Source organism: Plutella xylostella, chromosome 3, assembly GCF_932276165.1.
Source record: "Plutella xylostella chromosome 3, ilPluXylo3.1, whole genome shotgun sequence".
In the NCBI taxonomy this organism is placed as follows: domain Eukaryota; kingdom Metazoa; phylum Arthropoda; class Insecta; order Lepidoptera; family Plutellidae; genus Plutella; species Plutella xylostella.
Window position 1 is genome coordinate 10,530,590 of NC_063983.1, and position 14,592 is coordinate 10,545,181.

Sequence of the window (14,592 nt, forward strand, 5' to 3'; positions counted from 1 at the left end):
TACACCGCACTCCAGGGAGAATCCACCAATCACACGGGCGAAGTCACTTTATAGCCATAATAATGGAAATAGTGTGCGAGCGAGAGGCTCTGGCAGACAAGGACGGAGGCGAGATGAGAAATCGTCACAAATTGAATTGAATAGGGAAGGCGCCGCGAGGGTGGAAATTATGCATTTTTCTCAATAAGGGAATCGGGCAGATTGACTCTGCATAATTTTCCTATTTTAAATTTCTTTGAGTTAACTACCTACATAGAATAATTTGCCAGACGCTCTACAAGTCTACAGTCTGTATGGTTTCAATATTTTATTTTAAATCGAAATGGTATTAAATTACATGAATCCCAACCTATTAAAGTAACATAAATTGAAGCATGAATACTTAAAAACAGCTGTTCGCAATGTGGTGGCGACGAGTGTTAATAGAAAACATGTGTTACTTGCAGTCGGTCCCCGTGACGACTCGGCAGTCGAACCCGGGACTGCACAAGACGAGATGATCATTAAAAGCTCCTAATTAACATGGAACTTAGATGTTAAAGACCAAAAATAACGCATTAAAACTGGTGCAACATCCGTATTGAGGTCGTGGTGACACTGATGTCCATCCCACGCCACGACTAGATATATGCGTCAAAAAAGAGGTCCTGTGTTCTTCTTACTAGTTTGTCGGTGACAAAAACGAGACATCATTGTCTAGGATTATTGAAGCGATTAGCCTGTCAATATAGCGATAGTGGACAAATTCATAGGTCAATCGTAGAGGCTCTTTTCGGCAACTGCATTAGGAAACATAGTAGGTATGTTATAGTGATAAAATTGTTCTCATTAATCACTAATTAAGAATCAGTGTCAGTAACTGTCGACAGCCTGACTGTGTATCGCATCGGTGGTTCTTTAAAGCAAAACAATGTGTGTCTTTGTGCTACAGTGTTTTGTTTCCCACAGTTTCTGAGAGACTCCGCTTAGCAACACTTAGCACTTTATTCTAGATGCTTTTTCCATGTATATTCAATTCAGAATCTACCAATTACGTTTAAACATACATATATTTGTGAAATAAAAAGCAAACAAATACTAACACACAGCTCGTAATAGTTAACTGCAGAAAATGGGCGACCTCCCAGATGAGGGTTTTGGTCATAATCTCCACGCCTGAAGTTGGAGATATCTGCTGAGAATGTCTACAATTGGCACCACTGATGGCCACCAGAAGAATTAAAATGGTTAAGGGTTTTTGATAATTTTGTCGGAAGGTTTTTCTGTTCAATACCACAGTACGGTACTAGCTTCTCCCACAGCCGTTTATTTATAAGTATTTATAATAATTATAAAGTTGCAGCAGCAATCCGTCTCATAATACATAACTACTTCAATAGCAATTTAGCGACAATCGCCTGGCAACAAGGCGTCGCGCTGACAGCTGTGAGGCCCCACACTTAGTTTTATATGTATTTTTTACGAATCATAAAATCGACGCGTGTTAGGTGCCTACCCCACGTCGCGGGGGGCGAATGTGACTACCATTATGGTGAAACATTTCACTCTATTGTTGTTTCGCTGCAACGTTTGGACCCGAAAGGAGACAGATCACCGACTGATCAAAATAAACGAAGTTTATAAATTACTCCATTAGTTTCTGTCAAACTTATGCTTCAGACATATAAGAATAACGATTTTTGAAAAGTTAATTTACGATTGTAACTTTAATGAAATAAGTAACTACTGTAGCGACACATGTTATAGTCACGTTTTGCAATGTCAGCTTTCTAGTAACTTCCAGTAGCGATCAATGCGCGGACGCTAGTCGTCTCGCGCCCGTCACTTAGACAACATACTTGTAAAATGTAATTGGTAAAGTCAGTAAATAGTTTGGCCTCAAGAATCCTGCATTCGTCATTTACCACAACCCAGTCACCTCATTGTAACCCTAAATTGGTGACCCCGACAATCTGAACACGCAACCTTCGGAAGAAATTATGGAGTCAGCACGGCGATGACGCGGCATGGAACGGCGTGGACGAGACGGCTCCCCCAGCAAGGCCATGGGGTAACAGGCAACATCATCAGAAATTCACCTACTGGAAGTGCATCACCCCTTCACACATTTTGGTTACGCAACGAAGAAGAAATTAGTGTATCGAGGCATCTCGAGTCAGAACCTGGACGAGCGGAACACATAGAAGGGACGTAGGGACGTAGGGACGACATTACAATTTCAGCTTACTTTGCACCTTAGTAATCTAAGTCAGTCTCGGGTTGGCCGGGTTGTGAGTGGTCGCATACCAATTAACTTTTAACCATATTTCAAGTGCTAAATAAATATATAGTTACGTGGACTTATAATCTATTATTCGCAACCCAATCCCCGAGTCTCAACATTGGTGACCCCGACGATTGAAGTGAACCGCGATCGATAAAGTGCAATCATGAACCCTTCTCCGTCACTTCCGGCCGGTGAAAACGCTTTGGCGCAGATCACGGTGTCCAGCAGGATACCGGACTTCTGGAAGGAGTCCCCACGCCTGTGGTTTGCCCAATTCGAGGCGGTGGTGGCCAATCAGAAGCTGGCCGACGAATCACGCTATAACTTAGTGATAGCAAAGCTAAGCCGCGAGCACGTCGAGCAGGTCAGTGATATTGTATTAACGCCTCCTGACACAAAGAAATACGAAGCGCTTAAAACTCGACTTCTCGTTGTTTATGAGGAGTCTGAAGTTCGACAGGTCCAGAAGCTACTGAAGGAACTGGAGCTAGGCGACCAGAAACCCTCCCAACTACTCAGGAGGATGCGAGATCTGGCAAAGAAAAAATTCAATGATGAAACATTAAATATGCTGTGGATGGGGCATCTACCATCAGCAGTACAGGCAATTCTGACGGTGAGTGAAGTGAAAGATCTAGAGAAACTGGCTGGCATGGCAGATAAGGTAGTCGAAACGACCCGATTTGCTGAGATCCAGGAGCTGTCATGTATGCGGAGCAGTGCCGTACCCAGTTCATCAGCCACGCAGGCTACCCTCGTTGAGCAGATAGCTCAGCTCACGCGGCGCTTGGACAACATGGAGACGTCGAGGTCAAGAGGCAGGTCAGTTGGTCGTAACGGATGGAAGAGTCATCGCTCTGCGTCACGAAGTCGCGACCGGTCTGAACGCGTAAGGAGAGGAGACCCTAACTGGATGTGCTTCTACCACTTCCGGTACAAAGGAAAGGCCAACAAGTGCATTCAGCCTTGCGCATGGCAGAAGCAGCAGGAGTCAGAAGCAGGAAAAAACTAGATTCGGTGCAGCCAGAGGCGAGCAGCTGTACCGGTATAATCAGCAAACGCCTGTGTATTAGAGATAAAAAAAGTGGACTAAAATTTTTGGTGGATACCGGTGCTAACGTATCTGTGTTACCTGTGTCGAAGTATAACCATTTCGCGAGTGATTGTAGTGAATATAAGCTATATGCAGCAAATGGTAGTGTGATAAAGACATTCGGTACAAAAACAATGATATTGGACTTTTGTTTACGTCGACCGTATAAATGGACATTTATTATAGCGGAGGTAACGCAACCAATATTAGGAGCAGATTTCTTGGCTCACCACGGTTTGATTGTGGATTTATCTTCCTCTAGGTTAATTGATGATTTGACAAAATTGAAATCTATTGCCAGTATAGTGGAGGTGGATCAACCCACCGTGACAACAGTGGAGGATACGCACCCATTTCATGATTTGTTATGTAAGTACGTAAATATTACTAAACCGGCATCGTATAAGGAAGTACCTACACACGGTGTTTTTCACCACATCGAAACAACTGGACCTCCAGTATACGCTCGAGCTAGACCGTTACCACCATCTAGATATAAGAAAGTACAAGAGGAGTTTCGTTTTATGCAGGAAACAGGTATATGTAGGCCTTCAAAGAGCCCTTGGGCCAGTCCACTTCATGTGGTACCCAAGAAAAATGGGGAGTTACGTCCATGTGGGGATTATAGGAAACTAAACTCTATTACCAAGCCGGACAGATACCCGATACCTCGTTTATCTGACTTTACGTACATACTAACGGGTAAGAAAGTATTTTCTAAGATTGATATAAATAGGGCTTATCACTGTATTAGCACTGCACCAGAAGATATAGAGAAAACTGCAATAATCACGCCGTTTGGTTTGTTTGAATTCCCGCGCATGACGTTTGGGTTGCGTAACGCCGCGCAAACGTTCCAGCGATTCATGCACCATACTGTTTTTCAGGATCTGGACGTTGATTGTAAAAATAGTATCTTTTCCTATATCGATGACGTCATTTTAGCATCGCCTGACGAAGCTACACATCGTAAGCATCTAGAGTCATTATTTAAGCAGTTCGAAAGGTATAATCTTACTATAAATATGACAAAATGTGTGTTTGGAAAGGCAGAGATAGATTTTTTAGGCTATCATGTCACATCAGATGGGATTCGTCCACTGGATGATAAAGTTAAAGCCGTTAACGAATTTCCGCGGCCCAACAACATCGATGAATTGCGACGATTTTTGGGCATGGTTAATTTTTATAGGTCTCATATACCAAATGCAGTTTCATCTCAATCGATACTTACTAGTTTCATTCATGGCTCTAAAAAGAAGGACAAAACACCTATTGCTTGGACGCCAGACGCTGAGCTAGCATTTGAGGAATGTAAGGCGAGCTTGTGCGATGCGGTCATGCTGTCTCACCCGGTAGCGGATGCACCGCTCGCACTTATGACCGACTGTTCGGACACCTGCGTGGGTGCAGTGTTGCAACAACGTGTTGATAACGCTTGGTTACCTTTAGGTTACTTCTCAAAAAGTTTGTCTAAGACGGAACGGAAGTATAGCACGTATGATAGAGAGTTGTTAGGTATCTACTTAGCCATTCGTCATTTTCGGAATATGGTCGAGGGACGAATGCTGACAGTTTATACAGATCATAAACCTATTACGTTCGCGTTTAGTAAAATAAATAGCGAGAAAGAGTTACCTAGACGTACACGTCACCTAATGTTTATCAGTGAGTTCACCACAGATATCAGACATGTGAGTGGGCAAGACAATGTTGTTGCGGACACGTTATCACGCGTCGCAACTATTAGCTGTCCCACGGTTATAGACTACGAGGAACTCGCTAGGGAACAACAACAAGATACCTATATCGTACAAGTGTTGAATTCTGATGACACTGACGTTGCAGTTAAAAAAATAATACTACCTGGTAGTAGTTCATTTATTTTTTGCAATATTAGTAATGACAGAATTAGACCGTACTTACCTGAGAAGTTTCGACGTATAGCTTTTGATACAGTACATAATTTAAGTCACCCTGGAACCAGGACTACACGAAAATTGGTACAAGATCGTTTTTATTGGCCAAGTATGAATCGCGATGTTAGTCAATGGACTAAGACATGTATTCAATGTCAGCGATCAAAGGTCAACCGACATACGATGTCAGCTTTGGGATCGTTTCCCCAGTGTGACAGATTCGAACACATTCACGTAGATTTAGTAGGACCTCTACCGATTTCACCAGATGGGTTCAGATATTGTCTTACTATAATAGATAGAGGAACGCGGTGGCCAGAATGTTTTCCTACAAAAGATATAACTGCTGAAACTGTTGCACGAGTTATTCATGATAACTGGGTATGTAGATTTGGCAGCCCTAGGTTCCTGACTTCCGACCAGGGCCGGCAATTTGAAAGCAATTTATTCAGTGAACTTATGAAATTATTAGGCATAAAAAAACTACGTACAACACCCTACCACCCACAGAGCAACGGGGCGGTAGAGCGCTGGCACAGATCGCTTAAAGCTGCGTTGACTGCTCGCTTATGTAATGCACCATCATCATGGGTGTCGGAATTACCTACGGTGTTACTAGGGCTTAGGACAGCGGTGAGGAGCGATAACGGGATAAGCGCAGCGGAATTGACTTACGGAACTACTTTGCGTTTACCTGCAGATTATTATGATACTAAGTCGAACTTAAATATTGATAGCAGTAATGAGTACGTATGGAAATTAAGAGATAATATAAGGAAATTTCGTTCTATGGCAATTAGGGAAAATAAAAATGGTAATATATTTATACATCCTGATTTAGAGACTTGCAGTCACGTTTTTATACGAAACGACGCTGTTCGTAGGCCTTTACAGCCTACGTACGATGGTCCTTTTCGTGTGTTGGATAGAAATAGGAAGGTATATTACATTCAAATGTCAAATAGAAAAGTTCATATTTCTATAGACCGTTTAAAACCAGCATATTGCTTGAGTGAACGTAACGACGAATCTTCAACGACGGACACTGAGGTTCCTAATCACGATTCTCCTGTCACTTGTACCACGCGCAGTGGAAGAGTAACAAGAGTACCTATACGATTCAGGTGAAGTTATTTAGGTACTTATTGTAGGTATTTTTTTAGGTACTTTTTTTTTGTAGATGATAAGTATGTCAACTAAATTTAATTAATATAAGTAATAAGAATACCTTGTATTTGTATTTCATATTTGTATTTTTGATGATATTCGATTATATTGTTATAACATGCACTATCTTACTAAGAATTTTAGTTTTATTATTTCGTCCAGTGAAAGCTACGATAATATTAAGCGACGCGATATACCTTTAATTTAGTTAACAATCAATGTAACAGCTAGCATAGCTACGTATCGCTTAGTAGTATGATAGCACCTTTACAGTTAGAATAAGTAGGTTGCGTATAAGCATTAATACACTTTATATACATAAGTCTTTGCAAATATTTTTATTGTATCACGGATTGATTACTCGCAGTACTTATTGTCCAAATTAACAATACCTATACAATGGGTAAATCATACAGCAAGTCAGAGGAAATTATCATCGCCCAAAATGGCGCGAATAATGCTAGTAATAGCTCATTAGAGCAGAAGATAGAAGTATATGGCACAGTGGTGGCAAGTTTTCTTGTATTGTTTTTATTATGTGCTACGTGTCTCTTGTGCAAAAAGTGTAAAAAAGGAGTGAAAACCTGGGCTCGAAAGGAGTTCATTACTGCAATTTCATTAGATCAATTGGACAAAACTGCTAGGCAACAAACAGCTGCCAACGCGCAGTACGCATGAACAGTGTATCTACATCCTTATCTAATGTTACTGTTTCTTCTTACTTAGTATTATATGTGTTTGTAACTTGATCTTCATGTTAATGTATTTACATGTCTTGTATGTGTGCGACCACGACGGCAACCTGTGTGTTTAAAATTTATTAGTAGGTATTACAGATCATTTGTAACTTTGTTCCAAAATGTTTGACATATTTTTTTCAAAAAAGGGGAGGAATGATGTAGGGACGACATTACAATTTCAGCTTACTTTGCACCTTAGTAATCTAAGTCAGTCTCGGGTTGGCCGGGTTGTGAGTGGTCGCATACCAATTAACTTTTAACCATATTTCAAGTGCTAAATAAATATATAGTTACGTGGACTTATAATCTATTATTCGCAACCCAATCCCCGAGTCTCAACACTACTATACTATAGTAAGTAGGTACTATAATATAGGATAGGGGTAGTTTCTTACATTTTGCTTGTGTGTGTGTGTGTGTGTGTGTGTGTCGCTACAGGCCGCGATATCGCGATATGGCCGCGAGCTGCGGAATAAGTGCGTCATAAAACCGCCGGTTCCTTCGTCGCGTTTTATGAAAACTGCTGATGCGATATGGGTGATTCTTTCAAGCGGTTTATGGGTTATTTGTGATAGGGGCTACGAAATATAGCATAAGGTGTTGTTTTGATAGCGGGGGGTTTGAGGGTGTGTATTTATACAGTTTATTTTATGTTTACGAAGGCGCTACCCTAGGTTGTATATAGATAATGCATGCCCCACGATTCATAATTCGCGAACATAATATACCAAAACTAAGTTACTACAGAAGCGCTAATACAACATTGCAAAGAAGCTAATCTAGCGTTCCGTTATTACAAATTACCTAACATTATTAAAATGGTTCCGAATTTAAATTATCAATATCCTCGTAATCCTGAAATGGCTTTCAGGGGCACAGCGGCTCTCAGCCGGAGCCCTGAAACTTACTCCATTTTGTTTTAAATTGAGGAAAATTTTCACTTTCAAGTTAATGTAAAAAGTGTATAAAGTTCCAAGGCCTCTTAATGCTCTTCCGTTATCCGCTCGCAAAGAAAGGAAGGATTATAGTTAAGTAAGTATATTGTTTATTAATAAGTGTTTAAAACTTTTTTTCTTATTTTAAGGGTTACTTTACTTATCTACTGATAAATTGAAAGGGAGTGATAATCATCAATATAAATTTCTAGTAGGTAAAGTATAGTTATAGAGTTGTAATAAATGAAATAATATAATATTATGTAAGTAAGCCTATATAAGTTAAGCAGAAAGCAAGTACATATGAGTGAAGTGAAACTCAAATCGAAATCTAAATCTAGCACTTTATTGGCTGAATCATCAAAGAGTAAGTAGTGCTTGAATTACCTAATTTCAAGGTAGATTTATTTCTAATAAAAACCCTTCAACTAAACACTAGAATCAAACTCTCCTTTCACAGTTTGCAATATCTCTACACCAGGCAGTGGTCACGTGGTCAGCCGGCGATGTGTTACATTAACGAAGCCTCGTGTCAGAGCCTATTGATTCCGGATATCCGGATGTTATCCGGAGACGGAACATATTTCAATTGCAAATGGCTGCCTACAGATAATTCTGTACCACACAACGATTACACACACTATACACTTTAACACTACCATGTAAGGTTCATTTTAGATTGGCCATGTTGATGAGTTAAGTGGTACAATATAAAATGCTGAATAATAGGATAGAGGAAATTGTTGGAGCCAGTACGGGAAGGACTGTCAGCCCTTTTGTTATTAGTAAAATAGCCTTAAAATTCATCAACACTCAATTGTTAACAATTTTTATTATAAACAACCGAGTCTATTTTTGTTCTAAGAGATGTTATAGTTTTCACTAGACCTTACAGTTCAAGCATTTCGGTCTAAATTGTAATGAAGAGTACCTATACTTTTTGTGTAAGAAATTAAGTTTGTCATTATCCGGGGTAACTAAGCGTGCCAGATATGTTAAAATAAAATTGTGATGAGTTTTTTTAATAGATTGTTTTAGGATGTCAGTGACTTTTTATGGTAGGAAGTACTTACTAATAAAAAGGGTTACAATAATTATACTTTACGTATTATTATAATAGCTTGGTATATGATCTGCGATGAGATATCAATATTATAAACAATGATTGATTACAGTCTGTCCAAAGGAAGTACTTATGCAGGTTGTTAGAATGATCCTTTTTCTGATTTGTTAACACTCTGTATAAAACACAAAAAACACAAAGGTGCAATTCAGCTCGGCCGTAGTAATAATAATGGATACATGGAGGTTAGTGGTGTAAGTAGTGTAGGTTTGCCTTCTTATTTAAAACACGTACCAGTTAAAAATATCCCGACGAATTGAGAACCTCCTCCTTTTTTTGAAGTCGGTTAAAAAAGAAAGGGAGGACTTTGGTTTCTCAATTTAGATTTTTCAAATCCTGTCACACCACTCACACCTAGGTACATGACATGGTCCAAGTTGGTTTTATATCACAAACACTTTGAAATTGAAATTATTGAAAAATCCCACCTGAAATTGTAAATGTTAGCGTTAGGCATGACTTTCAAAATGATAAAGTAGTAAACAATCGTAAAGCCCCAGTGCCGTCCGCTTCTGGCAACTCTCGTTAGTCCAGCTCGCATGATGGTCTCCGTCTCTTCCGGTGATAAATCAACTCTGGGCCTGGATATTAAATCAAGTTTTACTGCTGCTGCAGATCCGGTCGCGAGGGTCAGCGACGACACTGTGTTTGATAGTTTTCGGATACCTACTTATTTAGATTATCAGGTTTGGTTGTGGGATGGGTAAGTTATGATATCACTTTTATTTTAAGTTGAATAGATTGAAGGTGCTCATGTATCATTCACATACATAAAAAAATAATTTAAAAAAACTTAAGAAAAATGTAGTGGGTAACATTATTACGACTTCTTTGAACATAAAAAACATGATTCAACAATAGCCATAACAGATTGATATAATGTACGTATACTCATATTTTTTGGCGACACACAAAAGGTAAAGCTTCAAAAGCTCACATCAAACATAAAACACATCACCAGCAAATACAATCAATTACTTCCAAAACCCTTCGCTATAGAAAATATTGAATAGCGCGGCCCCGTAATCCCCAATCATCGAACCCGGGACCGCGGCCGCCCCTCGCCGACACTAAAGCCCTCGGAATCGGAACTAATGAATAGTGTGAGTTAAAAAAATATCGACTGTCCATAGTGGAGGTGGGCCTTTCTGTGACGGACTTCTTTGTGGCTGTGCATGGACATAGATAGTTTAGCCTGCTGCAAATACACGGGTTCGTTATCGACGGCGATAAACGTCACTATATCGAAATTCGCCATAAATACGACATTACATGAGTTTATCGACATAGATAACGAACCTGTGTAGCGATCACTGAAGCAAAAAATATAATAAGTAAGTACTTAAACTTAATAATCAAAGTTTAAAAACGTGTACTGAATGAAAATCTATAGGATACCTATTGATAATTCGCAGTTATTAGTGATTAGTGATCATAACTGCCATAACTCGTTGCTTCCAGTGAGCCCCGAGTGCGATCAGCTGATGAGATAACTTAAAAGCTTTTAATTGGTTTGATTACAGACTCAAGTACTTACCTGTCTACTTGTCTAGTGACGAACTATCTGGCACTTTCGATTTTAAAACACATTATAATGTATTAGAACATTATCAGCACAGAAAAAAGGTCTATCTATGATGGATAGTTTGGTGGACGGCCCTCGAGCAGGCAATCGTTGCCCCGGCCGGGATCGAACCTGCCACCCCGGGCTCGGGGGCGGACACAAACAGGTTACACGCTCTAAGAAAAAAATTAACAACTTATGTGAATCCGAAAAAATATTACTCTTTAAGAGTGGCGCTAGTTTCTATGTGGACGGTTGAACAGAATTGAGCTTCATGGATGGATGGAATTCTCGAAACATAGAGAAGGTAGACAGAAAGTCATAATTTAACCTAGGTAGGTACTTACTTACTTATTCATTTATGTATCAATGAAAACACTAATCAGTTAATCCACTCAGCCATAGGGTGTTTGGCTGTAGGTGTTTTGGTATCATAAAATAAACAAATTTTAATACTCTTATTCGAACCACCTAGTGCCCATTAAAGCCACGATCGAGGATATTTTGTCGAACACTGAAGAAGACCCCTCGTTATGGTCCAATTTTTAGGGTTCCGTAGCCAAAATGGCAAAAACGGAACCCTTATAGTTTCGTCATGTCCGTCTGTCCGTCTGTCCGTCTGTCCGTCTGTCACAGCCGATTTACTCGGAAACTATAAGTACTACAGTGATGAAATTTGATGGGAATATGTGTTGTATGAACCGCTACAAAAATATGACACTAAATAGTAAAAAAAAGAATTGGGGGTGGGGCCCCCCATACATGTAACTGAGGGATGAAATATTTTTTTTCGATGTACATACCCGTGTGGGGTATCAATGGAAAGGTCTTTTAAAATTTTTAAAGTTTTCTAAAAAACATTTTTCTTAAAGTGAACGGTTTTTGAGATATCAGCTCTCAAAGTCGTAAAAAGTATGTCCCCCCCCCTCTATTTTTATAACTACGGGGTATAAAATTCTAAAAAAAATAGAGGTGATGCATGCTAATTAACTCTTTCAACGATTTTTGGTTTGATCAAAGTATCTCTTATAGTTTTTGAGATAGGTTGATTTAACTGTAATTTTGCTGCTACGGAACCCTTTGTGCGCGAGCCCGACTCGCACTTGGCCGGTTTTTTTTCTTGGAAATGTTTCGAGAGTGAACCTGACTGATTGGGACTCCATAGTGCGTTTTGTACGAACAATAACAATATAATCAATAACTAGGGGTTTGTTATTTTTAATCCGAATACATTTATAAATTCTTACCAAAATTACGACATTAGTTGGTTTACTTATGTAAATTTTGGATAAAGAAAGCTGAGGACAGTGTTATGGACAGTGGAGGAGTAGTGTTATGGACTTTTTGGCAAAGCTCTATAATTGACCCGCAGTAGGCTGTTCACTGATGACGATGATGATTACTAACGTGAAAGGGTGACGCGAATAGCATTTGTGATGAGTACAGTACTTACTGAAGAGGATACTGAAACGAACGTGAACGTATGCATGTATTGTGCATTTTACATTGGCAACTAAATGCTACTTTTTAACCCCTTCTACAAGTGTTAGTAATTAAATTATTATAACGACGACACTTAAAAGAGATGCACGAAAGATCCCGAACCGCAAATAGTCTCTATCTACACCACGAATAGGCTTTACATTCGTGTGACAATCTCTTGAGCCAATTAATACAATAATACATGTATATGTATAGTTTATAGGCGATAAATATAAACTTTTTCGCATAAGCTCCGATCAATAACATGTTGCCGGCAAGTGGAAACAGCCCTTATAAACTCGGCACAAGGTTGTAAGTTCATCAACAGTTACGATGTTGCTTTCATTCGCCTGTTACTAAGCGCCGTTTCTACGGGACGACTCTGCGCGGGTTGTCAACCTTTTTTGTAATCGACCTCGTTACAACTTTAACTTCTTTTTAGCTTCGTTCAAATTTACCAATTCAGAATCTGAACTTTTGTACCCAGCCAGCCATTTTCTCCGCCCACCCAAAACTTAGTTAATTTCCGTTAATTAAAGGACTACGTTTTGCCCTCAATACTATTTCATGCGACTTCAAAGCCCTCATTAGAATGTTTATTGGTTCATTTAAATATCGCTAACTGCCTGCTACTAGGCAAGACACCGTGAAATCGATTATGTAGAATCGATTGCTTTCGGAATCGGTTCTGTTGAGCACACATCTCGGAATCGAGCACCGCGGGCGGATCGTCAATCAAACGTAGACCGAACGTCTAATTAGACTGAATATAACAGCTATTTGTATAAAAAGTGAGCAACAAAAAGGTTGGCAACATGAGCTCGGCCGCCATAAATGCACTCTCTCTAGCGCAACGGAGCTATCGCCGGCGCAGAACCACAACGAAGCAAGCGGGTTTAGAGCCCTACTTTTAAAACCACCCTTGTGGCTTTGCCCATAGGGTCGACGGATGTACGTTCTTCTTTGTGGAAGCAGCAGTCGGTTACGCCCTGTCGGAGTTGCGTGAGGACTTAACCGCGTGGCGTGCGCGTGTGTGCGTGAGCGGGCGTGTGTGCACGCGCGGCCGTGCCTGTGTGTGTGCACCTCGCCTCGGTCACGTAGGCTCGGTTAACTATTGACTTACGAGTTTTTCAGTCAATAACACTTCGTTGCCCATTTTTTTGCTCAACAGTAACTTAACGTCCGAGTACTAAATACATGTTTTGTTGCTACTCGTTAACGCGAAAGCGTCAATTGGGAGCTGTGAAAATTTCGCGGAATATTCCTGAAACACCTCACGGATACTCCGTTAGCTTCTGTTTGATCAACCTTATGTGCTGAGGTTGCTTCATAATCTTGCAAGATCTGTATCGTGAGTGTGAAATGTCCGTTTCGCTGTAGTGTGAGTGCACATAGCAACAGTTCGCGTCGTCAGCTGGCCCGAGCGCGCCCGAGCGGCGGCGGCGGCGGCGGCGGGGACGCCCGAGCGCCGCCGATTGATTGAACCCAGTTTACATGTTACCAACTGCACCAGCGATGTGCAACTATATTACATTTACTGCCTCTTACATCTGCTAGCCGCTAACTGTAAACCTCCATCCGAAACGTCCGTTTAGCAGCTAGTGGAGGCTGAAGCAGCATAAAGCCTACATCAGCTGATTGTCGGCTTCTTTTCGTACTTGGATAGGCCTTTCTTTGTCCTCGCCAGTGCGCTCTGCGAGTTTAAGCTCTATGTTAAAGGTTTTACGGGGCATTTTGGGGTAACAGGGGGAGCTTTGATGTAAAGAGCTTGTGTTCACTGTTCACGGTGTAAGCGTGTCGGAGTTTATGGAAACTTCCCGAAATTCGGCAGAAAATAGACGGGCTTTACTAAAACGTTCGTGTTAATGATAAATATTTACAAAGCTTTGCTCCTAATGGCTCCAAATATGAAAATCCATTCTAATGAGCTTTTACTAAGTGTTATTGTACTTATTGTTCTTTGTAGAGAATTAGAAGGTGATATACATGTACCTTTGAAACTTTGCGAGGTTCTACTTGTAAGGATATATTTGTTAGGCATGGTGTAGTTTTTCCGTTAGATTTTCACTGTAGGTTTTATACATCATAAATGCTTTATACCTTTAAGTTTGGTTTTATTGATATCGAACTCCAATGCCCATCGTGGAAAGGAACTACCTACCTTCTAACAACTTCAACTAATAAGAATCACTTGTATGAACCTCATACAGTGGTGGGTACAATGTAGGACAGGTACACGGCGGGACAGGTGGCACATATTGCTTTACTGTACGACGGTAGTTCACTAGTTGTGTCTATTTATG

The 14,592-nt window shown here is 40.3% G+C and overlaps 1 protein-coding gene across 1 annotated transcript; it reads left to right on the forward strand.

The window, feature by feature from the left end:
* Positions 1–2,204: 2,204 nt before the first annotated feature.
* Positions 2,205–7,484, forward strand: LOC125489263. The gene has a single exon (XM_048624564.1). The coding sequence runs from the start codon at positions 2,430–2,432 to the stop codon at positions 3,276–3,278; it is 849 nt and encodes a 282-aa protein (XP_048480521.1). The 5' UTR covers positions 2,205–2,429; the 3' UTR covers positions 3,279–7,484.
* The last annotated feature ends 7,108 nt before the right edge of the window (positions 7,485–14,592 follow it).